The 25803-nt window shown below is 42.9% G+C and overlaps 1 protein-coding gene across 1 annotated transcript in view; it reads left to right on the plus strand.

The window, feature by feature from the left end:
• Nucleotides 1-2048: 2048 nt before the first annotated feature.
• Nucleotides 2049-25803, plus strand: part of CPA6 (carboxypeptidase A6) — a 317698-nt gene continuing 293943 nt past the window's right edge. Inside the window, exon 1 of the mRNA XM_066378927.1 lies at nucleotides 2049-2164. Within this exon, the coding sequence (XP_066235024.1) occupies nucleotides 2049-2164 (116 nt within the window). The remainder of the gene's footprint in view (nucleotides 2165-25803) is intronic.

Genomic DNA, 25803 nt, shown 5'->3' on the forward strand with positions numbered 1-25803 from the left:
AGGCAATTCACACTGTATTCAGGCAAATGGTAGAAAAACTGCAGAGCCGGAAAGGGTGGGCCCTTCTGTTTGACAGTCTCACAACTGCAGACAAGCATACAGTCAGGGGGAAACTGTGCTTCTCAGGCAAAGAAACAGCAAAAACGGCCCTGCACAGTGGCGGGCAGACAATCCACAATGTGCCACCCACAATTCCCACTGAGCACAAACACCCATAGCCTTACATAGGCTATGCACACATGCCTCTGCCACGCGCTCACACACTAATCAAGCAAAGTGCTTGCAGCTGGTGAACCAGTGAGCAAGCCTAATGCACCTGTTTTCCCAACCTGCCCCCTCTGGAAGACAGAGGAAGTGCATAGAAAGGTGACAGGGATACAGCTCTGCATTCAAGGATAAGGCAGCCTTGTGAGGAAAACCAAACACTTAAATCCATGTGCTATGTGTGCTCTGCAGTGGAGGACACAGCAGGTGTTAGGGAGGGGTGCTGGGAGCAGAGATGAACTAAACTAACCCCAGGGTAGTGAGCATGTCAGCTCTGTTGAGGGTCAGCCTCCTATGAGTTAGGTTCGGCTCCCCAGGGAGAGAGACTAGGGAGAGATTTGGGGCTTCTCTTTTAACAGGTGCTCTGGCTACAATATCGGAGGGCACAGGAGTTCTTAAACACGGGTCTTCACGAAATTTGTAAAGTACATGAGTGAGTGTGACAGATGTTGGCTCACACTCTCTTCCATAATATGGCCAGGACCTGAAATGGGGGAAGAACAGGAGACACCCTATATAACATGGTTCTTATTTACTAGAGCAAGCACTTGGCCCAAATGGGTGTTCTGGTGTGCTTGGGCAGGACCAAGTGGGTGCAAAAGAGCCTTCTTTATTACCAACACTAGAAAAGCATGGTTCTCTCCACTTATAGTTTTGAGAGAAGAAAAAATAGACCTCATTCTAAAGAACAGCTTTGCTAATCCAGGTCTGGCTGAAGGGCCAGCAGCACAGGCAGCACCTGACCGCTTGTTAGAAATGCAGACTCGCAAGCCCCTGCCCCAACCTGCTTCATCAGAAGCTGCAGTTTAACACGCTCCTCAGGTGATCTGCATGCACATTCAAGTTAGAGAAGCCCAGTCAAGGCCAGCGTGGTGGCCGAACATCAGAACACCTGAGGAGCTTTTTAAAAGACTGATCCCACCCCCAGGAATTTTGATTTAAATGGTCTGGCTCCCTAAGTGATTCCAAATGTGCAGGGAAGGTGGTAAAGCACTCGGAGTCCTTCTGTTTCCCAGGAGAACCGCAGGAATAGCCGCCGGTCTGGGCGCTGCTGCCGGGAAGGACAATGAGAGCTCCCCGGGGCCCAGGGAAGCGGCTGCTCCTTCGTGGTACAGAGAAGCCTGGGGACCAAGGCTGGCTGTTCGTGTGCGGGCGCCCCCAGCTCACCCCTGTGTCCACACGCCTCAAGGCTCTTCACTGTGTATCTCAGGAGGTGGGATTCCTGTAGAAATTTGTTGTGGTAAATCAAAACTTTAAGCCTGGAATGTTCTACGCTTGCACATTTAGCTCATCTTCAAACAAATTATTTGCAACTAGGTTTAAGGTCTCTGCTATTAAAGGTAATAGAAGAAGAAAGGTTGGCCCAAAAAAGCTGGGAGCCTAAAGTTGGAAAGCAAAAAACAAGCAAACGAACAAACAAAAATAAGAGAAGAGTGACCCAAAGGAAGCAGCACCCAGCAACCCCCTGCTGTGAGTCAGCACCGGGCAGGCCCAGCCCCTTCCAGGAGAGCCTGGTGAGGGATCGGGCTCAGCCGCTGGGCTGGGCTGTGTGAGCTGCTGCTTCTCGCCCCAAGACCAAGTCTTAAGAGCAACTTCCCTTCCTCCGCTGCTTAAACTTTTTTTTTTAGTCCTGTGGCTGGAAAGAAGTGTCACATTTTGCTCAGTCCCAGCCCTTCTTCCCCACCCCCTCTCAGAGACCCTGGCGTGTGGAGGGGGTGCTGGGAGCCCCCTCCAGCCTCGGGTGACTGCTGGAGAGAACTTTCAGCTCCTCTCACTGTGACGCTATGGAGTTCCTCGGGAAGCCCAGGAGCCGGCCAGCTGCTTCTCTGCCTCTCTGCTTGCTTCTTTTGAAGATCCTGCAACCAGGGCACTGCCACCTTTACAGCAACCGCTATGCTGGGTGAGTGCAGCCACTTTTATGTCCTGCGTGGCTTTTAGTTGGACGAGCGGGCTGGTTTAGGTATGGGGGTATCTGTGTGAATCTGTTCACTTTCTGGGTCACCTAGAAGAAAATGTACATGAGCTCGTGGCTCGCTGGTTGAGCTCACTGAGAGAATGTGGGTGCTAGTCTAGCTGTCCATACTTTTAGTAGCGTGCCAACCTCCCCTGTGGACTGGTGTTGAATGGGATTCTGTCTTTGCAGTGGCTATGGGCAGTATGTGCAGTATTTGCTTTGGGGGATGCTGGACGGGAAGGATGCTGCAGTCCCACGTGAATTATGACCTGAAAAACTGAACTTCTCCTTTAGCATTGTATGTAGGAGCAAGGGATTGGAATTCACCAGTGATTAATTTAATAACTGAGTGATATATATATATTTAGTGTTTTTTAACCCACAGCATGGTTATTAGATTTTCAAATCTGAGTGATGCAAATGAGTCAACTTAAAATAAACGGAATAAAATAAGCCAACTGTAAAATTATGGGTGTTTTTCTGAAGAGCAAAACGGAGAAGTGGGGAAACAATTCGCTTTCTCCTGTAGGTGAAAGAGCTTTGTGTTTGCCTTTCACGAGGAGACACGGGTGCACAGAACAGTGTGTGGCTCCGCGCGCCCACTTGTCCCCAAGGCTTGCCGTGGAATATATGTGTACAGCATGTGCTTCGCTCCAATTTGCAGGGGGTCATTCTTTGAATCTAGAAATTATAGCATTCCTGCATTTTAGAGCTGGGGAAACCTTAACTCCTCTGGTTCAATTCCTTTCTGCAGAGGAGGAAAACATCTTTTTAAAATACTCTACTATCACACAGTAATTACGTACCAGCTGAGGAAAGCTTGCATATAGACCTGGATTATGACCATGGAGTGCCCAGTGTCTTAAAGCAAAGCTGTTCTTTCTAGGAATCGTGGAAAGAAGAATTTGTAAGTGTGACCCTGGAACAGACAATTGTGTTTAGCTTCTTCCCCTAAAGCACTGGGGCTCTGCTTTTAGAGTTCGCCTAAACACAGTGCTCACAGAGGAAATTTCAAAACATGTTCTCGGTTTTAGGGGGTGCAGGTTGGGGGTAGGGGTGCTGGTTGAGATGGGGACTAAAGATGGTAATGCAATCCCAAATTTTTCCACCCCAGTGTTCCCACAAGAAACAGAAAGGCATTAACATCTGAGGACTGCTTTTCGGTCTCCTAGACACACACGGTCCAGGCTTTACATCCTGTCATTTGTCACTGCCCTTGGAGATCTGGTTGAAGAGGCCCATGTTTAATGACTGATGGTACAGGCTAAGGTTGTGGAGGAATTTACTCTGACCGTCCTAGCTGACTCAGGCCATGTGATAAACATACATCACAGTTTTAGATGCACCATGTGACACGGGACCTCACTCCTCCACTCAGCTGTGGTTCTTACAGTAATTATTTCAGCGTGTGGCGCTTCTCAATGACAAGTTACAAGGCCTGCTTCAGCTAAGCAGGTGTGCATACTTTCCTAAGCACCACTTAGCAGGGAAATGAGGCCAATGCTGGTGCCCTTTCTTCTAGAATTTTCTGCAACTGTAATTCTGGAGGACATTGCATTAGCTTTTTTATTCTGCAGTGAAAGTAATAATTGCTATTTTCTCTTTGGCTGCTACATAATAAGTTAGTCCCAAATATATTAATTACCAGATGTCTGAAAGTTGGAAGAAAACGACGTAGCAATGAGGGAGTGAAGAAGGCAAGCTTACCTCTCCATCACAGTAGAAGCCTAGAGCTTTCTTCAAACCAGAAATGTTTCAGAGCACACTCACCACCCGAAGTGGGGGCCTTTACTTACTTGCATTACTTACCTATTCTCTCATCACCAAAGACAAATACTGCATAAGTTTGGGAGTATTCTGTTTTGTTTACTCAGTAACTTCTTTTTTTTTTTTTTTTCTGAAGCTGGAAACAAGGACGCAGTCAGACAGACTCCCGCATGCGCCTGACCAGGATCCACCCGGCATGCCCACCAGGGGGCGATGCTCTGCCCCTCTGGGGCGTCGCTCTGCCACAATCAGAGCCACTCTAGCACTTGAGGCAGAGGCCACAGAGCCATCCTCAGCGCCTGGGCAAAGTTTGCTCCAATGGAGCCTTGGCTGGGGGAGGGGAAGAGAGAGACAGAGAGGAAGGAGAGGGGGAGGGGTGGAGAAGCAGATGGGCGCTTCTCCTGTGTGCCCTGGCCGGAATCGAACCTGGGACTCCTGCACGCCAGGCCGACGCTCTACCACTGAGCCAACCAGCCAGGGCCTCAGTAACTTCTTTCTGCAAGTCTAGCTCTTCAGTGAACAAGAACTTGATGGGATGGCATAGACGGAATAATATTTAACATTATTTTGGTTGCATTGTTTTTGTTGCCAGTCCAAAGTTATAACTGGAAACCACTTCATTGTTATCCCTTACGTAATTTGTTCAGGGTTTTTGCTAATAATTATGGAGAAGCCCTATTTCTTGCATTTGTATAAAAATATTTTTCTAGGTCTTGATTGAATCTAATAATATGGGATTATCATTTGCAGGACTCTGTACATGAATAAAAAATAGACCACTGGGGGCAGACCATCATGCCCTCTTCAGGCAGCTATCAGCTCAGTCCACCTTTATAATGCCAGTGGCCACGGCTAGGCAGGTCCACATTGGATTCAGGCAGACAGTAGAGAAACTACGGAGCTGGAAAGGGTCGGGCCATTCTGTTTAATAGAGTCTTATAAGTACGGACAAGCACACAGGCAGGGAAAACCACTTCTCCTGCAAACAAACAGCAAAATGACCCCTCACAGTGGCTGGCTGGCTGGCTGGTTGACTGGTTGGCTGGTTGGCTGGCTGGCTGGCTGGCTGGTTGGCTGGTTGGCTGGTTGGCTGGTTGGCTGGTTGGCTGGTTGGCTGGTTGGTTGGCTGGTTGGTTGGCTGGTTGGCAGGCAATCTGCAATCCCCAACCTCTCTCAAGCACAAGCACCCACAGCCTTATATAGGCCATACACACGTGGCACAGTAACACACTCACGTACCAATCAGGCAAAGGGCTTGCAACTGATAACTCCTTGAGCAAGCCTAACACAGCTGCCCAAAGTTTTCTACATAAACTAGTAGCAATTGTATAATGCCGATTGTATAATAGATGCTTAGTAAGTAGCAAATTTAAGTGTCTTAGGAAAAAAATATTTGCAGAGGAACTACAAGGAAAATCTGATGAAAATTAATGCCTTTTAGATAGCTATATGAAATTACACCTTTATATAAGAGATTTAAAATATATAGAAAAATCGCTTCTCAGCCTTTTGGCTAAGATTAAGTATAAAATACAGAGGAAAAGAATTTAGCTAAATGTGGAAAATAACTTGACTTCAGATAATATTTATTGATTCTTTACTGTCAAGGGCTACAAATGTAAGTAACTCATTTCCCAGATAAACTAATGTCAGTCAGCGAGTAGACACAGGAGGACATCGCTGTTCTCTCCTTCTCCTAACACTTCTAGAGGTAGACCCAGTTATTGATTACACTGTCATATTGAGGGCAAAAACATAAGGATATCATATGAAATTAGGATGAATTTTATATATATTTTTAGTGATGGTAAAGGAGAGATCTAAGACAACAAAGTAATAAATTATGCCAACAAGGTGGAATTACAGGCTGCTTTCGAGAACTACTCATTCAAGTATTTTTTCCATGCAAGTCAATGTGACAACGTTTATAATTCCTGAACTTCAAACTGCGTAGGTTTCGATTTCTGCTTTTCCATACTTGGTAGTTCTGTTACCTTGGGCAAGTTCGGTAACCTTTCTAAGCCTCTGGGACAATGGAGATAGTATTAGAACCTTCTTTACCAAGTTCTTGTGAGGATTAAATGTACTAGCATGAGTAGTGCATGGTTCTTAAGAGGGTGATAAAATTATTATTAATAGTTATACATTTATAAAAATATTAATTTTCTCAACAACTTTTTGCAGGTTTTGGTATCCCCATTTTACAGATAAACTAAATGAGATGTGGACAGAGTAACCCAAGTTTAGCACTAACTAACCCAGCTCACCTGACTCCACAAACTAGTACTTCTAACTCTGCCATCCATTTAGGTATAAGAAAGAATTGCTTTTAAGAAAAACTGAATGTTGAATCTTGTTTGGGAAACTGATCTTTCAGGTAATAAAGGAAAAGAGTAGATTATATAGATAAAACTGGAAGCCTAATCTTGGTCACTTTCTCTAGGGTAATGATGAGTCATTGAGGGTAAATCATTATTAGAAAATCAGGCAGAGACCACAAGGGATGGGAAAATGAAAAAGCTTTAGATTCACACACACACACACAATGTAGCATAGAAAGTGGTGGGTGTGGTTATCTTTATTCAACAAGTGTTATTCAAATGCCTACTCTTGCCAGGATGTTGACCAACAGAGCCAATGTCCTCTGAGAGCTCACAGAAAATAGCCCCATACCTAGCATTGGTATACAACATGTAAGTGCTGTATGGATGACAGACTCCGTGGGATTAACAGGAGAGCTCCATGAACCAAGAAGGAGGGGTAGAAATCCCTTCCAGGGCTTCACCTACTGTAGTCACCCAGCCCTCCTGTATCTCAGCCTTGGGTGGGGAGAGAACTGACTCCTGCCTCCAAGGCTGCTTCTGGGGACTTGAACCCACTGGTAGTAGGTCTGCAATGAGGCTTTCTGTCTTCTCCTTCCTCACCCAGCCCTGCATTCATGAATCCCTTTCATGTCTCAAAGCCATTTCTTCCCTTCTCAGGGGAGCAGCTCCAATGACTCAGCGTTTTTCCCATGCCCAGAGGTGTGTGCGGGCTGGTTACAGCCACTTGCCAGCTGGTACTTTCTGATTAGTCAGTGTCCCTGCTGTAGCCACAAGCCCACCCCTGTCCTTCACCTGCCACAACCTCACACACACCACAGTTATTTGTCAAGTTACCTTGTCATCCATGGAAATGGGATATAAATATTCAAAAATTAGACTTGAAGGAAATAAGATTTTTTTAACTGTTTGGTTCTCCAAATTCCGTAGGCATAAAGGTTCCAAATTGGGAAGTAACATTGAAGAGAAGATGACTGTGAGAAATACAGTGACAGGAGATCAGATTAAACTTCAGGGACATCATTGTGTTTCCACCTCATCTCTCTGGCTGACAATGCTTTTTGTTCTTGTATCCTCCGATGGTGACTTCCTTTTAATGCTCTAAACTTCTAGAAACCTAGGGCTCGTGGCATGAATCTGGGAGTTATTTACTATGTTGACAGTCAAAGCTCTTTTTTAGGTCTCTGGCCATAAATTGTTACTTGTCCAAGATTGTCCCAGTTTGCACCTGCTGTCCTGATATAATCATTGGGATGTCCCCTGCCAGTCTAAGGAGGGTCCTGATTTGGATGGTAAATTGTGGGTTCAGGCATTTTATTCTTTACTGTCTTTTTTGCTTTGATGAGCTTTATTTCAAGTGTTCAACTACCCCCTAATTTCATTCCTAAAGAGCAAATTTATCTCTGGTTCCTTCATTCTTATAAAAAGTGACCTATTCTATTCTCTCCCTTCTGATAGCCAGCAACCATATTCAGGACTTCTTTCTATCAGCTGAGATTAAGGTCATTTTAACTGCCTACCTTTTTCTAATCCTTTCTCATATTGATGATCCTTACTACAATAAGACTTTGTTGTGTTTTTCCTAGCTCAAAGATCTGTTTGGTTCCCTGTTGCCAATTCCATCAAATCCAGAATCCTCTGGCTGGCTGATAAAAGCCTCTGTAATCAGACTCTCTGGCTCTCCTGCCTCTGTTTCCCTCGTCCTCAGCCCTGAAAGTCCTGGGTAGTCAGGTCAGAGAACTCGCTCAGCATTGCTCATATTTAACTAGCAAAGCAGGCAAGCTCCAGTCATAATAAGGATCTCTACAGCAAGGAGGAGCCATCTCAGTAATGAAAACAGGGTGAAATGTGAGATGCAGATCTGGAGCACTAGGGACCGTGAAGGATGCATGGAGGGCCCTCAGGTTGCTATTGAACCTTTCCCCCACAGGTTGGCGTATAGTTAATGGAATCATTCTCCAGTGCCTTCTGGAAGTTCCTTTGAATTTAGCCATTATTAATGGTAGAATATTTTTAGTTTTCTTTGTGCACTAGCTTAAAGTGCAGCCCCTAATTACTGATTGTTTATCGGCTGACTATACAAAGGCTTTCCTCCCTGTGGTGTGTTCTGAGCTGGGGCCTCCTGCTTTGCCATTAGCCGTGCAGTGCAGCAGCTCTCTCCTCCTGTGACCTGCAGTCACCGGCAGACTGCGCTCCTGGGGCATCAGCATCCCCTCTGCCGCGGAGCTAGCGGAAGGAGAGGGTTTCAAGTGCTTCTGGGCCACATTCTCCATGGAGCCCAAACTGATAATGGAGCCTTTATTTTATGGCGCCAGGATCCTTTCTGGGTAATACCATTAACATAATGATTTCCACCCTTGAAAAGCAATGAAGGATGTTAATGTTTCATAACTTCACAAGTCATATTGTACATTACATGTTTTTCTCTCTTTGTAAATGGGAACACTGAACAGAAAAGAAAACCCTTTTGGAGACTTGTTTTAGAGTCTTCTTTATGATCGATCAGTAGTAGGTAACTGGTTTATAGGATCAGAACTTGCTTTTCCAAATAAATGCCTTCCCAATCCGCCTCTGGGCCTTAGAAAGTGAAATACAGAATATAAAGCTTTCGGATCTCATCCTAGAAGTACAGTAAATTTCCTTTGAAATTATTTTATTAAAGGTTGAAGCAAACTTCTAATAACTGGTTCTCTTCAATAAAATTGCCATCTTTGTTCTTTTTCTCCCTGTACTTTGAAAGTAGACACTAAATTACTATGTTATTAGGGATCCTGCAAGGTTACTTTGTTTTGTTTCTCTTTGTTTGCCTTTTTTGCTATAATAAAAGCTCAAAACTCAATGGCTTAAACAACACATTTATTTCTCTCTCATATAGAAATACAGAGCAGGGACAGTGGGTAGCTCCAGAGAGCCAGGCTCCCTCTGCCCTATCTAGAGCTCTGCCATGCTCAATACTCAGCTCCTAAATGTAGCTCCAGAAGGAAGGAATGGTCACTTTCCTTTAAGGGCATAATCCAGAGGTTCACGCATCACTTCCTCTGGCTGGAATCAGTTATATGGTCTTAGCTGCAAGGGGGGCTATGAAACAATGGTCTTTACCAGGGGGCCAGATCTGGGTGGGCATGCTGAGAAATCACTAGCACTCTCCCTCTCTCAATGGTCACTCTGATATTTAATGGTTGCCAACCCCTTCTCCTAAGCCTCCAGCTGTTCTCCTAACAATCCATCCAAACAGGCTTTCAGATTTTCGCACTTCAAGCTAAAGTGTGCACTTTTATTCTGCAAATGATCTCTCTAAGTCCCAGCATGTCAGAACTGGAGGAGACAAAAAGGAAAGCCATGGCCAATCCCTTTATTTAGCCCATGAAGAAGAAGAACTCCAAAAAAGTAAAGGGATGTGCAGAGCTGGTGGTAGAGTTAGGACTAAAACCCAGGTCAGCCGAGTGCACAGTTGACGAAAGTGTCTTTGGTCAACCCAGAAATCATCTTCCTCTTTCCTAGTCCCTAGAGTTGTTGGGTGGAAATAAAGTGACTGGAAGGCCGAGAAGTGTTTAATGAGGGAGGATTTAATTTCGTATCTATAAATATTTGCAGGGTATCTGGCCCTCTGCAAGTTTGGGATTACAGAGATAAAAGAGAAGTTCATGTGCAGTCGTATTGAGTAATTTGGGAAAGTAAACAAACAGTTCCGATTCCGGGATGACTGTGCCCTCAGAGAGAACTCTTGGAGCTACTGAGTGCAGGCAAGGCCACTGAATCGGAAGGGTGGAGAGAAGGCCAAAGAAGGCTTCTTGGATATGAGATGAGTCTTAAAAGACAAAGAGGAATCTGCATGGATTTTTAAATAGCGCAGGTAGTTTACATTTTTCTTTGAAATGATTCATACTCAAAGGACATAGCCCTGATCTCTGTTGAACAACAGAAAAAGAAAGGAGGAAAAGTAGAATCTAGATTCTTCCCAAACACAGGCAATATATATAATTTATGTGCAAAAAATTACAGGTAAGAGAGCTTTGTGAAGTCTAAAGAACTGAAGCAATTAAGTATGGCTAAATTAAGGGAATTTTTCTTAAAGGGAGTAAGGAGAGGTGAGGTAAGGTTTCATGCTTATGTTCCATGGAGTTATGACTTCTCCCAAAGGTGACAGAATGCTAATGATGAATTTTAGACATAAAATTTAGATAATTAGTTTTTATTTAAAGAAAGTTCTATTTGCCATCTGTAAAGCCAGTATCCACGGCCACCATCTCAGCCGCCCGGCCCATGCAGGTTCGCATTGGATTTGGACAGACGGTAATGAAACAACAGAGCCAAGAACTGGTGGGCCATCATCTTTATCCTAGCTTGCACCTGGCGGGCAAGTAAAAACACACACTGGGCTCCAAACCCACTCATTCAGTGCTCACAAAGCTACTGACTTATCCTAGTTTCCTAGAATCAAAGGTTTCTAGCTCACCAGCCTTATTCACCTGTTTCCCATGTCCTTCCTTCTTCCTGCACAAACTGTGTACAAACTGGCTTCTCACTCAGCACTCCACCATCTTGGCTGCTTCTCCTGGCCTCCTCCACATGGCCTTTCTCTGCTCTCCTCTCTAATGCTAATCTCAGGAACCGAGAGAGCAAGCTCCCTGTCTGCCCCACTTTATAGTGCAGAAATCAAAACCTTTAATCCAATATACAAAATAGGGAAGTCTCTAATACAAAGTCACTTATCTGAGGCATGATGGGATTGCACCACCCCACATCAAAAAGGGTGGGAAAGGCTTAGTCCTAAACCCAAAGCCCCAGGCTACAAGGATCCTGCCTGCCCACAGCCCACCCCCAACACACATTAATATTACCTGGGCGATGGGCTTCCACGTGGGCAGTGCCATCTTTAACAAAGTGAGCATATATATCTTATCTGCCCAACACCATCACTGAACGGGGAAGATTTGAGGGCTGAAGATTTAAAGCAAGAAGATTGGCATGTTATGGTGACTATGGTAATACACACTAGAGTCTGGCTTATGGCAGTGACAAGAGAAGGGAAAGGGGGGAACCAATTAAAGAAATACTTAGGAGGTAGACTTTCCACAATTAGGTAATCAAAGAGGAGAGGGAAGGGGGAATTGTGCAAAGTGATTCTTAGGATTGAATAACTAGACTGAGCTCTTTGAAGAGAAGTTAAGTATTTCTTTATATGTAGAGTTTGAGGTGCCTATACATTGGACAGGTGGGTCTGAAGCTCAAGAAAGAGATCTGGACTGTGAAATAGATTCCAGTAACTGATGGGGAAACAGAACTTCTTGAAGCCTTGAGTGTAGGAAGGAGCATCCAGGAAGTACTCATTACATGAAAAGGATGGAGAGCCCCAAACTGAATAGAACAAAGAGGAAACTAACGTGAAGGCCTAGGAAGAGACTATGACACACAGGAATGGTCAGAAACCCTGGAAAGTAAGGGATCCAAGAAAGCAGGAGTCAGTCACATCAAGTACTGCAAAATAGCACCCACTGGTTTGGCCATTAAGAAATCAATTGCATTATTATCAAAGGTGCTTTTGTCAGTGTGGTGAATAAAAACCAGGACTTGGTAAGTGGAAGAATGGGCTGTAAGAAAATCATCAGGGAGTGTGGACCATAAGGTCAAGAAACATTCATGGGGGAGGGCAGTGGTGCAGACAGTCAATAATGAGTTGAAGAAGGGTTTTGTTATTTTAGCTTTCACTTCTTAAAATATGGCCACGTTGTCCTATAGTTGGGAAGTGGCAGGAATAGGGCATGTAGATAAAGAGGAGAGAGGGCTGAATGATGAAGTTAGGTCTCTGGCAAGACAGAAAGCTATCTGGCCTCTTTTTTCTCTGTAAAGTAGGAGGAGAGATCCTGGTCCCATGAAGAGATTGTGAGTAGGGAACTAGTAAAAAGAGAGGTGATTTAGTTTTAAAATGTTCCTGAAGGTAATGACTTGGACCTTCAGAGGGACCACCAGACATCACTGAGGGTCCAGCTGATGGCAGAGATGAGTTTGTAATGGAACCAGGAACCCAGTGATTATTGAGGATCATTCCATGTTTCCTCATGTTACATGTCACCTGGAACATGCCACCATGGACCCTCCTCATTCAAACCAGTACAGTTCCACAAAAGCATGTGGATAGATATTTAAGCCTGTAGGAAGCCAAAAAGCAAGTCAAGCAAGACTGATGTCAGAAATCTATCCCCCCACCTCCATTCTCTGCTTTTCTCTTCACTGTGCCTGTGAGTTCTGTCTCTGTGGCCTGTGGCTGGCTCCCTTTCCTGGCAGCTGAATGAAGGACAAGAGGAGAGAAAGGTAGGGGTCTTTCTTCCTCATCTCTCCCCTCCCAGTTTCAGGGTCAGCTCCAATGCTAGCCGCTAGCTTCCACAATCATGCTCCTGCTGGAGAAGCTGCCAATGGCTAGCTCTCCCTGCCCTCTTACAACATTTTCTCCCCTCCTTTGTTCCTTTGTCTCTTTTTTTTAAGTGAGAGGTGGGAAGCAGGGAGGCAGAGACACAAGCTCCCACATATGCCCTGACCAGGATCCACCCTGCAAGCCCCCTACGAGGCGATGCTCTGCTGGTCTTGAGCCACTGCTCTGTTGTTTGGAAACTGAGCTATTTCAGCGTCTGAGGCAAGGCCATTAAGCCATCCTCAGCACCCAGGGTCAACTTGCTTGAACCATTTGAGTCATGGCTGCAGGAGGGGAAGAGAGAGGGGGGGTGGGAGGGGGAGGACTGGAGATGCAGATGGCCACTTCTCCTGTGTGCCTTGACTGGGAATCAAACCCAGGACTTCACACACCGGGCTGATGCTCTACCACTGAGCCAACCATCCAAGGCCAAAGTCTCTTTAGTTACATCATCTGAACAGAATTGTTTCTGCTGGGACACAAACTGATAGAGAAAACAAGCTGGAATTGGAAGCAGAAAGAATACACCCTTAACTCTGAAGATTCGTGTTAGAGCAATTTCTGCAGCTCAGAATGAAATGAAAAAAGACATTTTTCATTCGGCAACAGCAGCCGAAGAGAATGAGGATAAGGAAAAGGCTGCCACTAATTTGTATTTCTTTAGCATTGACCGAACTGATAAAGTACTTTTAAAATTGGAATATAATATAAGGTATTATATTCAGTAAATTATTATGCCTCATGTTAGTTGGAAAGGCTCTCATATAGACACATCCTGTTACAAAATTGATTACCTTTCTGTTACCTTCTATCTTCCTGGGGAATTAAGTAAAAGACCTATGAAAATGTCTAAATGTGTTCTCAGCCAAATGTTCTCACCCTCCTCCTGTCAGTTACCTAAGAACTGAAGGTACCATCTTCTCTATCTTTCCTGTCCTCCTATCTTCCTGACCCAAGTACTAGGAGTACCAGTGATGACTACCTGGCCATCATTCCTTTTTCCAAAATTGGGTTAGAAATCTTCAAAATAGAGTCAGAGTCTCTGCCTCCTGAGGGCTTATGTTATAATCAAAATGATCAAAATTGGCAAAAAAAAAAAAAAAAAAAAGACAACACAAGTATATTAAGTCAATACAACCTCTTCCTGCTATCTATACCTTCGTTTTCTTTGTATTTTTGTAGCATTTTTGTCTTAAGATTACCAATTGCTAAAAGATGAAACATCTACATGACCACACATTTTATCATCAGAGTAATATCCTGGTCTCTTCTGTGCTTACAGAATCTGTAACCATTAGTAGGTGCGACCTCGTTGGCCATATTTTCATTTCCCCATCTACCTTTCAGTTTGACCTCTTCCTATCAGACTGATACATGAATTGCCTCAATGTTTCCTAAGTTTCTTTTTGTGATGTTTGTGACTGTAGTGAGGACATAAGACTTGTAATAAGATATAATTGGGGTCCTGTTATCCTATTTCCATGGAATGTATAGAATGTATGTATAATGATGTGATTAGCAATGTATTTGGCATCAAAATTGGTATGAGGGGGCATTTGGGACAAGCCTGTGTAGCGAACTATTTGGAGTAAAAACTGCTGCTGAAAAGATTTTCAGCAGAGCAGAAAAGGACACGTCTGGGGGCATCCAGTACTCCCTAAGTTTTCAGATCTCTGTGTGGAAGGGAAATGATTGCAAGGGATGAGTAGAAAATCATCTTAATAAAATATCTGATAGGAAAACCACTTTGGTATTTCCTAGACAAACAAATATAGTCTGCCTTGTTTCCTCTGCCTAAAATAAGGGTCTCTTCTTCTTTTTTTTCTAGAAGCCTAGTTTGCTCTCTATAACAGTGCTTCTAAAAATGCTCCCATTACTTCAAGTCCCCAGTCTGCCTAACCCTCCGTGTCTCCCAACCCAAAACCTGTTACTAATAAGAGCAAAGAAATGTATCTTTACTGATAAGATGGCGACAGTACAGCATCTGACCTGAGTTATATTGACTTCCATCCTCTGTTTCAAACTATATGGGTCCCTAACCCTGCCTTTTCTTTCCAAGACAATATCTCATTCATTTAATCAACACTACTGAGTGCCTACCATGCACTATTTTAAGGCCTAGAGGTAGACAGGGATTTAGATGATAGGAATATAGCACTGCTTTAGGCATCAGTCTTTCCTAGGATTTGTATTCTAATGGGATGACAGGATATTAATAAACCATAATGTTATGTTCTAATAAGGGTTGTAAAGATAAAGCATAGAAAGGGGATAAAGAATGTCAGGAGAAGAGATAAGAAAAATAAAGTGAGAGCAGGAGGCATGCAAATACCTGAGAGTAGAAACTGCCAGGCCTGGGAACCAGCAGCTGGTGGGAGCCCAGTTGGCAGATCCCTGAACAGTGGTTCTCAGATCATCAGCATCATTGTCATCTGGGAACTTATTAGAAATGCAAATTCTCAGGCCACACCCTCCCTCTCCTCAGGAACCCTGGGGGCTGGCTCAGGTCTGGGCTTTAAGGAGTCTTTCCCAAGATGGAACTGAAGTTTGAGAACCAGTATGGAGGACAAGCATGCAGGTGAGGCTGGGGCTGAGTGGTGAAATGTCTCAGGATCACCTCCACCTCTCTTGTTCTGTGCCTTTGTCTAGGTGGCACTTTTCTGGGGAAGCCCTCCCTCTTCTCTGCCTGTCCAGTTGTCATGAACTGGTTCAAGCACTGCTCCTCTTGCAAGAGTTCCCTGATGCCACCAATCAGCTGTGATGCTCCCTCCTCTGAGGCCCCATGGTGCTCTGACATTTATAACAATCAACATGTACTGCGGGGTGTTATGGCTGTTGGTGTACATGCTCACTCTCTTTTCTGGTGATGAGCAAGTTGAGAGAGAGGTGCTGTAGCTTATTCTTACCTGTATCCTCACAGACCCCCAGTAGTGTTTGGCATATTCAGTAAAAGCTGGATGGGAGAGAGGGAGTAAAGAAGGGAGGAAGGCAGGCAAAGAATGAAACTGACAAATTGGGGATCAAACTGCTGACATTTGCTGGCAGTTTGCCACACTGGATTTCCTCGATGACAAGTAGTGAGAAATAGAAACCATTTGCCCCTAATGGCTACAGGAAGAATGTGGTGACCCCTACAGCTGCCACCAGTATGTGGCTGCGTGTGATATTCTCCACCCTTCTGTCATTTTTCTCTCTGCTCAGTGTGGTTTGGGTATCACTCGCATGATCGCCCCAGTTCGGTCTCAATTCTGTTACTTATGCAGGCCCCTAAAATTGCTCTGAGGAGCATTCTGCATTGGGGAGCTAACTGAGGCTGAGCCTAAGCTGCTGTTTCCTGTCGAGAGCCAGAATGGGTGCTGGCTGGTCCACATGCTTATTGGCCATCACCTGTTACCGACTATACAGAAGTGACCCTTGCCTTTCTGTCATGGTTGTTTATCCCCTAAGGCAGCGGTTCTCAACCTGTGGGTTGCGACCCCGGCGGGGGTCGAACGACCAAAACACAGGGGTCGCCTAAAGCCATCGGAAATCCACCGGGGTTGCGACCCACAGGTTGAGAACCGCTGCCCTAAGGCATACATATGAACTCACCTGAGATTATAAATGGTTCCTTTGTCATTAATCCATGTTGAGTTTAACATCTTTTCTAGTCCCTGAATAATTTTTACAAGCCAAATATCTTCCAATTTATCTCTCAGAACTGTTGTCCATGTGCTTCTGTTTGGCTCATGGTTTTCTTACTCTTTAGCTGTCTTGGTGCAGTATGAACGTAAGTTTGCTTGCAATTCCTGTACTCAGCTCCCCTACTTAGATTGATTACCCTGTACATTTTGGGTGCCGCGGAGACAGAATGGCCCTGGAAAGTATAGGCAGTTTTTTTAAAAATAAGGTAACAGCACCAATTTGACCAGAGAGTATTGATTAAATAGAGTGCTCTGTGGTTGAAAGTGTCCTCAGACTAAGACTTTCATGATTGGAGCTCAGCGTGCTGCTCATGTCAGTGGCCAAACTTCAGAAAAGTCTGTAGATGGCCAGACAGAAAGCATGTGCCGTCAGTCAGTCCCTGTGAGAAAGGTTCCGTCTCAGAAAGCCTCACTTACGGAGCTGAGGACGGTGGAGGACGAGCAGGTGAGGGCCAGCTGGGAAGAGTAATAGGAAGATCCCAAGGTTGGAGAATCACTCTCCAGTTGTGACATTAATGCAGTTTCTCAAGAAAATGTATGATGGATGTGCCAAAGGACTTGCCACCAGCATGGCCTCTTTTTACTTTTTTCTCTTTAAAGCAACTTAGCGCCCTGGCCGGTTGGCTCAGTGGTAGAGCGTCGGCCTAGCGTGCGGAGGACCCGGGTTTGATTCCCGGCCAGGGCACACAGGAGAAGCGCCCATTTGCTTCTTCACCCCTCCTCCCGCTTTCCTCTCTGTCTCTGTCTTCCCCTCCCGCAGCCAAGGCTCCATTGGAGCAAAGATGGCCTGGGTGCTGGGGATGGCTCTGTGGCCTCTGCCTCAGGCGCTAGAGTGGCTCTGGTCACAACATGGCGACGCCCAGGATGGGCAGAGCATCGCCCCCTGGTGGGCAGAGCTTCGCCCCTGGTGGGCGTGCTGGGTGGATCCCGGTCGGGCGCATGCGGGAGTCTGTCTGACTGTCTCTCCCCCTTTCCAGCTTCAGAAAAAAAATAAAAATAAAAAAAATAAAGCAACTTAGCATTTAATTACCAGATGAATAGCTCACCCTGGGCCCACCTGTTGGTAGGTTAGTTCTTTCTCAGAAAGAACTCATAATAAATAGCTGAAATGGTCAAGTGGAATGAATTGTCCCAAGCCAACCCACAGGAAGATGCAAATTTAACATGCTGACCCGATCCCACTTCTGCAGCAGTAAACTGAAAATACTTAAAAAAAAATACATACCAAGAATGGAAAGTTTCTGTGGGAAATATTTAACAAAGGTTTTGTATTCTTACACATACTGTATAATCTATTTAGAAGGTATTAAGTATCGCTTTTGGTAAACATATCATGTATTTAAGGATTAATTATTCACAAGATTCTCCTCTTCATCTTGTAGCACAGTGGGAAGCCAGTTCTGCATTTCACCCAACCTAAAAATAGCCATTAACTTAAAAATCAGAATTGGCCAGGTAGGGGCCCATGAGAACAGTGCACCCTAAATGGTCAGACCTGTAACTCTCTTTACCTGCTGTCACCGGCAAGGATGGAATCATCTTGCTTTTGCAGTTCAAGTGGTAATTCCCATCTCCCGCACTTTGGGGAACACTTTACATTCTTCACTTGCTTGTTTTATCAGTTAAGGCTTGCAGGCCCATCTTGCTTGCCATCAATAGAAGCAAATCATTGTTTTCTTTCATCGCTTTTCTCTTCCAGAACATCACATAACTTCCTCCTGAGCTCTCAGAACGCTCTTAGGTAGCACTTACCACTTCATATTGAATTGTCTGTTTACTTGATTATTCTTCCTGACTAACCTGTGTACTCTTTGGAGGGGGCGGAACCCTGTCTTATTCTTCAAGTTCAATCTCTACACAAGACTGTGGATTCCTGTACGTTTTGTTATTGTTACCCCTCTACCCACTTAGGCGGAACCACTATAAATTGCCAGCATTTGACTTGTTCTTAAACCTAAAATAACAGCAATTTCATATGGTTCAGCCTAACATAAGCTTTAATTAAGGACTTTTTTTTCATGCTCTAGTCTAGAAATACTAGCAGTTTATATGCAAATTTTCCATTATAATAGCAAAGATCTAATAAGTTTACAGTGTCTTATTAGAGCTTCTCAAACTTGAATGTGCTAATGAATCACCGGGGATCTTGTTAACAATGCAGATTCAGCTCAGCTTCCTGAGGGCTGGCTGGGCAGGGCCTGAAACTCTGCATTCCTAACAGGCTCCTGGTGCTGCTGCTGATCTCTATGGCCTTGGGAACTGACTTCATTGCTCTGTGCCTCCGTTTCTTCATCTGTGAAACTGAACTAATATTGAATTAGTTTATGTATGTAAAGTGTTTAGGATAGAACTTAACATTTAAAGCTCAATAAATGTAAGCTAGTCACAGCATTAATATTTTCAATAGTTGCCTTTCTAAGAAGCTTACCTAAGGGAATTGTCTGAAATGGTGGTCAGAGGTTTAGAGTACAGGCAAAGATGTTTATTCCCAATGTATTTATTTAATCAAAATTTTAGTAGCTACTTAATATGTTCAACAATAAGAGAAAGGTTAATTATAGTGCATATTATGGGATCTTTGTGCCTGTTATAAATGTCTACAAATAATTTCTTTAAATTTTATTTATTGATTTTAGAGAAAGAGGAAGGAGAGAGAGAGACAGAAACATCACTTTGTTTCTGTATGTGCCCTGACTGGTGTAAAGCCAGTAGTCACGGCCACCATCACAGCCGCCTGGCTCTTGCAGGTTCGCATTTGATCTGGACAGACGGTCATGAAATTGCGGAGCCAAAAACTGGTGGTCCATTTTCCTTTATTCTTGACTCGCACTTGGCAAGCGAGTAAAAACTCACAGGGGAAAACACTTTCCTTTCCATTCAGGGCTCCCAAAGCCATTGACTCATCCGAGTTTTTCTAGAATCAAAGGCTCTCACCTCTTTGTCTCCATTTTGGCTGCCTCCTCTCCCCCCACATGGCTTCTCTCTCTCCCCTGGAACAACGTGATCTCTCTCTAAATGGCCTCCTAGCTTCTCCTTTTAAAACTTTTTGGTGCGAAAGCCCTCCCCTAACACATTAGCCCCTTCCCAAGCAAGAAGGGCAATTAGCTGTCATCACATGAGAGCATCACCACAGGAGAGCAGTGGCCATCTTTAACAGAGTGAGCATAAATTAATCCGCCCAATAACCAGGGATCAAGCCAGCAACCTCTGTGATTCAGGATGATCCTCTAACCACCAGGGTTTACAAATAATTTTTAATGCTCGAGGTACAGTGTGACATGGGAGAAAACAGAGCTGTATTAACTAACAGCTCAAGCGTATGATTTCTTACTTATGATATAGTTCACTATATCTGGGGGAAAATGTTCTAAAATATTAAGTAGTTATGACCAAGTGATAGCATGATAGGTGCTATTTTTCTTCCTCATTATAGTTTTTCTGTATTTACTCATTCTAATTAAAACATGAACAACTTTTATATTCCATGAAAAAGTAATCTGAAACATGTCTAAGTCCCAACCCCCACTCACCCAGCCAAAAAAAAATCAGCCCTATAACAAGCATTTTGTCTTCTGTGGTGCCTTATGCCAAAGCTGCTCTAGAAGCATTGCAAATAAGAATCAAAAGTCAATAAATTTAATAAATACAACACCCAGGGCCAAACCAATGACTGAGAAGTAAAACAGCATGTTCATTTTGTATTTCTGAGTCAAAATGAGATTTTGAGTATTCCAATGAAGCATTAAATGGCCAAAGCGGTAGATCCCGGAGACTGTGAAACACAGGAGCAGGGCTTCCAGCTTTCAGCTGAGAATAATACCAGAAACAACCAGTGTCCTGCTGATCTGTGTGCTTAAGTAGATGGGTTTTCAAATAGAAACCCTTTAGTGGTCTCAATACCACAGTGTGATTAAGTCTGTATTTAGATTTTCATTTAAAATTTAATACAATGGGTCAGGAAAAAAGCATTTGAGATGACTGGAGGGAAAATCCATTATGCTTTTACATATATTCCCCTATGACATTTATTTTTCCCAGCCTGAGCTAGCCCATTATATTTTGAATAGAAATTCAGGAAAAATATTTGCTAGCAGTTTCCCACACCATCAATTTCTTTGTAAAGCTGCCATAATAGTGACAGTCAGAACCCAGTCCAGGTTGAATGCCTTTTAAATTGCCAAAGAAGATTAAGGGCTATTTCATCTTGCCTCTGTGGGGCATGGATTGAGAGGAAATTCTGTCTGAATAACTTTTCTACCACCCCACTGCCAGGTAAAATCCCTCACCCTTAATTTTCACCTGACTTTTAGTACTTCGAACTTCTCACTTTTTGGGTAGACATCACCTAGGACCTATGGATGCTTGTTTCTCTCCCTAACCAGTAACTGCAATCTTACATCTAAAAGAAAAAGTACCTTTGAATAAAAATCACTTTTCAATAGCTTGCAAATAATTTTTTCTTTGCCTCCTTCTCGTGCATTTTAGAACGTTGCTTAAAAAGAATTTTGTCTTAAAACCCGCTTTTGGTTAAAGAATATTGAAAAATACTAGCTTTGCAGCTGTGCATCTGATTGCAGTTTAACTCCAGGTAACTCATTGCTATCCAGAAAAATGGGTCTCCAAGATAGGATGCATCCAAAAAACATTATCTAGCCTTCATTTTGTCACCTTTTTACTGAAATTTTTATTTTTAGATGTCTATAATATAGATAATATGTTGGTATGTTAAAATGGTACTTGTTAATGACTTAGTTATATAGGGATTGGGAGTGCTCACAATATTCAATTATGAAGGTTTGAAAATGGAAATGATGATTATCTAAAGATTCCATTCAGCCAGCCAACATATTCTGGGATCTATATCAAATTTGCACTAAGCACCTGTACGTCCCACACTGTTTCAAACGTTAGGAATATAAAGGGTGAGGAATAAGGCAGGCAAGGCTCCTATTCTTGTGAAGGCCATATTTTAATGAGGGAGATTGATTATGTACAAATGAACAAACAGGAACCACAGATTCTTACAACAGGGCTGATATAAATCAACAAGATGCTTATTGATCATCAGCCATGTGCCTAGTACTGTGCTACCCATTCTGCACAAAATAAATGTGGTGCTTGCTTTCATTAAGTATACCCTCAAGTCGAGGTGGTAGATGTTAATTACAACTGTGATCAAAGATATAAAGAAGTCATATAGTGTACTACCAAGTCAGAAGAAACTGACAGCTGAAAATTGGGGGGCCAGTCTAAGACAAGAGAGAGCCTTCTGGGAATGTTATTTAAGGCAGAGCTTTGAATGATGCAGTTACTGGGAATTGTTATTATAGCAGATGAGAGCTGGTGAGAAATGTGCTCTCTCCATTAAGGGAGAAAAAAGTAATGGATACATGATGTTTCCACTGCTGACTGATGGGTTTTTTTTTCTTTTCCAAAAGAGAAGAAGGGAGATAGAGAGACAGATTCCCACATGTGCCCAGACTGGGATCCACCTGGCAAATCCCATCTAGGGCTGATGCTCTGCCCATCTGGGGCTATGCTCGCAACCGAGCTATTATTAGCACCTGAGGCCAAGACTCCACAGAACCATCCTAAGTGCCCAAGGCCAATGTGCTTGAACTAATTGAGCCATGGCTGTGGGAGGAGAAGAGAGAGAAAGAGGGGAGGAGAAGGAGTAGAGAATCAGATGGTCACTTCTTCTATGTGCCTCAATCAGAATCAAACCTAAGATGTCCACACACCAGGCTAACACTCTACCACTGAGCCAACCAGCCAGGGCATGTCACTGATGATTTTTAACTGTATGGTTTAAAATAAAATTTGACCCAATTGCTTGCTTTCATTTGTATGTATCTCATAGATTACCTTAGCTGCTCCTCACATGCATGTGTGACATACAAGTGCTTTAAATTCAGATGTGTATAAGAATAATGCAGGTGCCTTTTCTAAATTCAGTTTCTAAACTTGAAAACTAGTGGTCCTTCTATAGCAGTGCACACCTGAACTAGTGAATTGGAGCTCAGTGGGGCCCTTTGCTTCGTGTACAGAGCCTTCTGAATATTAACTGTTGGTTTCTAGAGGCAGTTGGGCAGCTTGTGAGTTGGCTGCAGAGTTGAAAGAGGAGGTTGGAGGGAAATGTCAAAAGGAAAATGCAGATGTGATTATTAGGTATGTGATGTTTACCAAAGGCAACACACCACAAGGAAATCAGGACCAAATGCAAAAAGACTCTATAGGCAGGGATGGTTATGAATGTGAAAAGGTCATGTGGGAGAAGGGATACTTTCTATTCAATACTCTGATGTAAACACACACTTTGTCTACATGTTAAGCACAGAAATCACTGTGGGCAGTGAGAGAGTGAAAAGATATCACTGGACAATGTATCCTTTCTTTTTGCTTCTTTCATTTTTCCTTTTGTCATTTTTGTATCAATATTTTGAGAGAACCATATATAAGAGCTATTAATCTTTTGTATCAGATACAACACATGCCTTTTAAAAACCAATTATTATTTGTCTTTTGACTTTTTCTTTAAGGCAAAGGAGAACATAAGCAATTTCAATGCTTATTAATTCAAATTCTTAATTTTTCCTCCTTGGTGGTATTTAGGTGTGTCTTGTTTAAAGTGTTAATTATCTCTTCTACTCAAAGTCATAAAAATGTGGAGTTTTGCTCTTCTGATTTTGCAATCTTTTTTCTTTAGGCAGTTAATCTATATGGAACTTTTTTGTACATGGTATGAGGAAGAATATAATTTAATTTTACCCTGGGTCATTTACAGAAGACGACCTGCAAAGAGCCAATATATATGAGAAGGCACATTTTTACACACAGGAAAATGTATATTAAAGCATCTATCAGATCTTCAAAACTTTAAAGGATTGCAAGTTCTCAGGGCTGGTGAGGGTATGGAAGAAATTGGAACTCTCATACAATCCTAGTAGGAATGTGAAATCGCTACACGTTCCTTGGAAAATACTTCAGCAAAATCTAGTAAGAGTTAAGATCTTGACACACTTGTGCAGAGCAATTCCATTCATTGGAAAATACCAGTCCAAAATAAAAGAACTAACCTGTGTGTTACAATGTTTATTGCAGTACTGTATGTAGTGATTAAAAAATAAATAAAGAAAAAAACCCTGAAAGCAAATTAAAAGTCCATTGATAAGGAATTGATTGGAAAAAAAATCTCAGTATGCTATCTGTCAATACTATAGATTATAAAGCTATTACAGAGGATGAGTCATGAGCACTCATTGACCTAGAGAGATGTGCATGACATATTATTAAATGAGAATGGAAATTTTTTGAGGAATGTGTATAATCTTATTTTTGAAATGTGCTAGTGTTTGCACTGTTGGGATGCATCTTTGGAATATGGTTTGTGTTGAATCTTTTCCTTCTTTTTAGGGGTAGGTAAGAGATGGGGCAGTGGTATTTTGTGAGGGTAGATCCTCTTCCTTAAAATATCAAAAATTATCTGACTGTAACATGAGAGATTGAATTCTATTATGTAGCTTTGTGTCATAAGAGCAAGCAAGACAAGGGAAGAGGACACCTGAGTTCAGTTTGGTCTACATGTTTTGGTGTGTCATCATGTTCCTGATATCTCTTCTTCCGATACATTTTGGAAAATGAAAGAAAAAATCAAATGCTCCATATACCCCTGAAATAGGGGCATCACGGGGCAAGATGATAATGTAAAAACTGCAGGGAAAACATTTGCTTTAAAGACCAGACTTGCAAGTTCATAAATTAGTGTCTGTTTCAGCCCACTAGGGAAAGACCATCATTTTCTCATTGGGGAAAGATTCAGTTCCTTGATGACCACACTTATCATATGGATAATGTGAGTTCATCACAGAATCTCCCCGTCACAGACTGGTACACCTAGAAAGAACTGAGCTGACCACAGAGCTGATAACATATCAGAATTATCTGCAGATTTAAAAAATATAAACAAAAACACCCTGGACACTGCCAAAATTCACTGAATCTGAGTATCTAGAAATTGGGCCCCAGAATCAAATTTTTTAAATGATTACCAATGATCCCATCTATAGACTAGTGTTTCTGAACCGCTGATGAAATTTATCCACTGAGAAGGTCAAGCTACCTGCCAAAGGTGACATAGGCAGTCCAGGCAGCAAGCGTTTGTAAAGCCCTACATCAAAAAATCTTTTAGTGCTAAATTCCCTTGCACGGCAAGCAGATATGTGAAATTCAAACATGTTTGTTTGAAATTTTTCTCTTTTTTTTCACATCCTTGAAGCCATTAACCCTTGATATGGATTTTTCTTAAAGTAAAATACCAGCTTTGCCATAAAAAGTGTCACCCTGAGCCTCTGTTGTTACTCTGCACCTGACCCTCTCAGTCAGTGTCCTGATATTGGTTGTGTCTTAGTCTTTAGCCGTATGCATATACTCTGTACCAAAAACTCAGTCATCTGGGCAAAACTACCCCTTAACTTTGCAAGTAAAGCTAGTGTACAAATTTTAGTTGGATAGCCCCTTCCTTTCTGAGTAATGGATATAAGACTTATTTAAAATTTGAAAGAACAATCTATTAACACCAGACTTTCAATATCTGAAAGCCTTGAAGAATATTGCCACTTTTAAGGAAAGGAAGACCAAATGGAAAGGGAACCTTTTAGCGACAATGAGACAGAGCAAATGGCATGCCTGGTATTTCTCGTTAGCCTGGAAGGCAGTAAAGTACCAGATGTCATACAACAAAGTCTGAGGGGACCATGTAATCTAATGGGCATAGCTAGAATGCTCAGCTTTTAAAAGCTCTTGTGCTTATAAAAACAAGCAACTTGGCACCATTAACTCCATATGTGAGATTTAAGACTTTTCCCTCCAGCCTGCATTTGATTTATTTAAACATTTGTAATGCTTACCTTTTGTGTGAAAGGGGAAAGTACAAGTGAGTAAGATGTTTGTTTGGCCCCTAAAATGGAGTCTTTTGCATAGTAGGCTGCTTAGTTATTATCTGGGGACTGTATTCCCTGCTACCTTGTAACTGTGCAGCTGGAAAAGAAAAGATTGGGGAAGTTGATCTCTCTTGAGTTGAGTAAGCTGCACAAAATACACATTGCTCCCCTGGAGAGTGAAGTCTGCCAGGAAATGATCAACAGGATGAAGGAAATACAGAGCAGGGTTGTAATTGAGCACAACATCCCTAATTCAAACATATTAAAGTGAGCCGTTTGTTAAGTTTAAGGTAGACAGGGCAGAGATACAATTCTAAAATTACCAAAGACCTCGCCTTCCTTTTGTAAGTACTATTTCCTAGAAGTCGGTGACATTATCCAAGTGTGTTACTCCCTTCTCTCTGACCTCTTTTCCTCTGTCTCCATCACTGGGCCCCCTCCCCATCCCACTCCCACCCTTACCTGG

Source organism: Saccopteryx leptura, chromosome 3 (genome assembly GCF_036850995.1).
Source record: "Saccopteryx leptura isolate mSacLep1 chromosome 3, mSacLep1_pri_phased_curated, whole genome shotgun sequence".
Classification (NCBI taxonomy): Eukaryota; Metazoa; Chordata; class Mammalia; order Chiroptera; family Emballonuridae; genus Saccopteryx; species Saccopteryx leptura.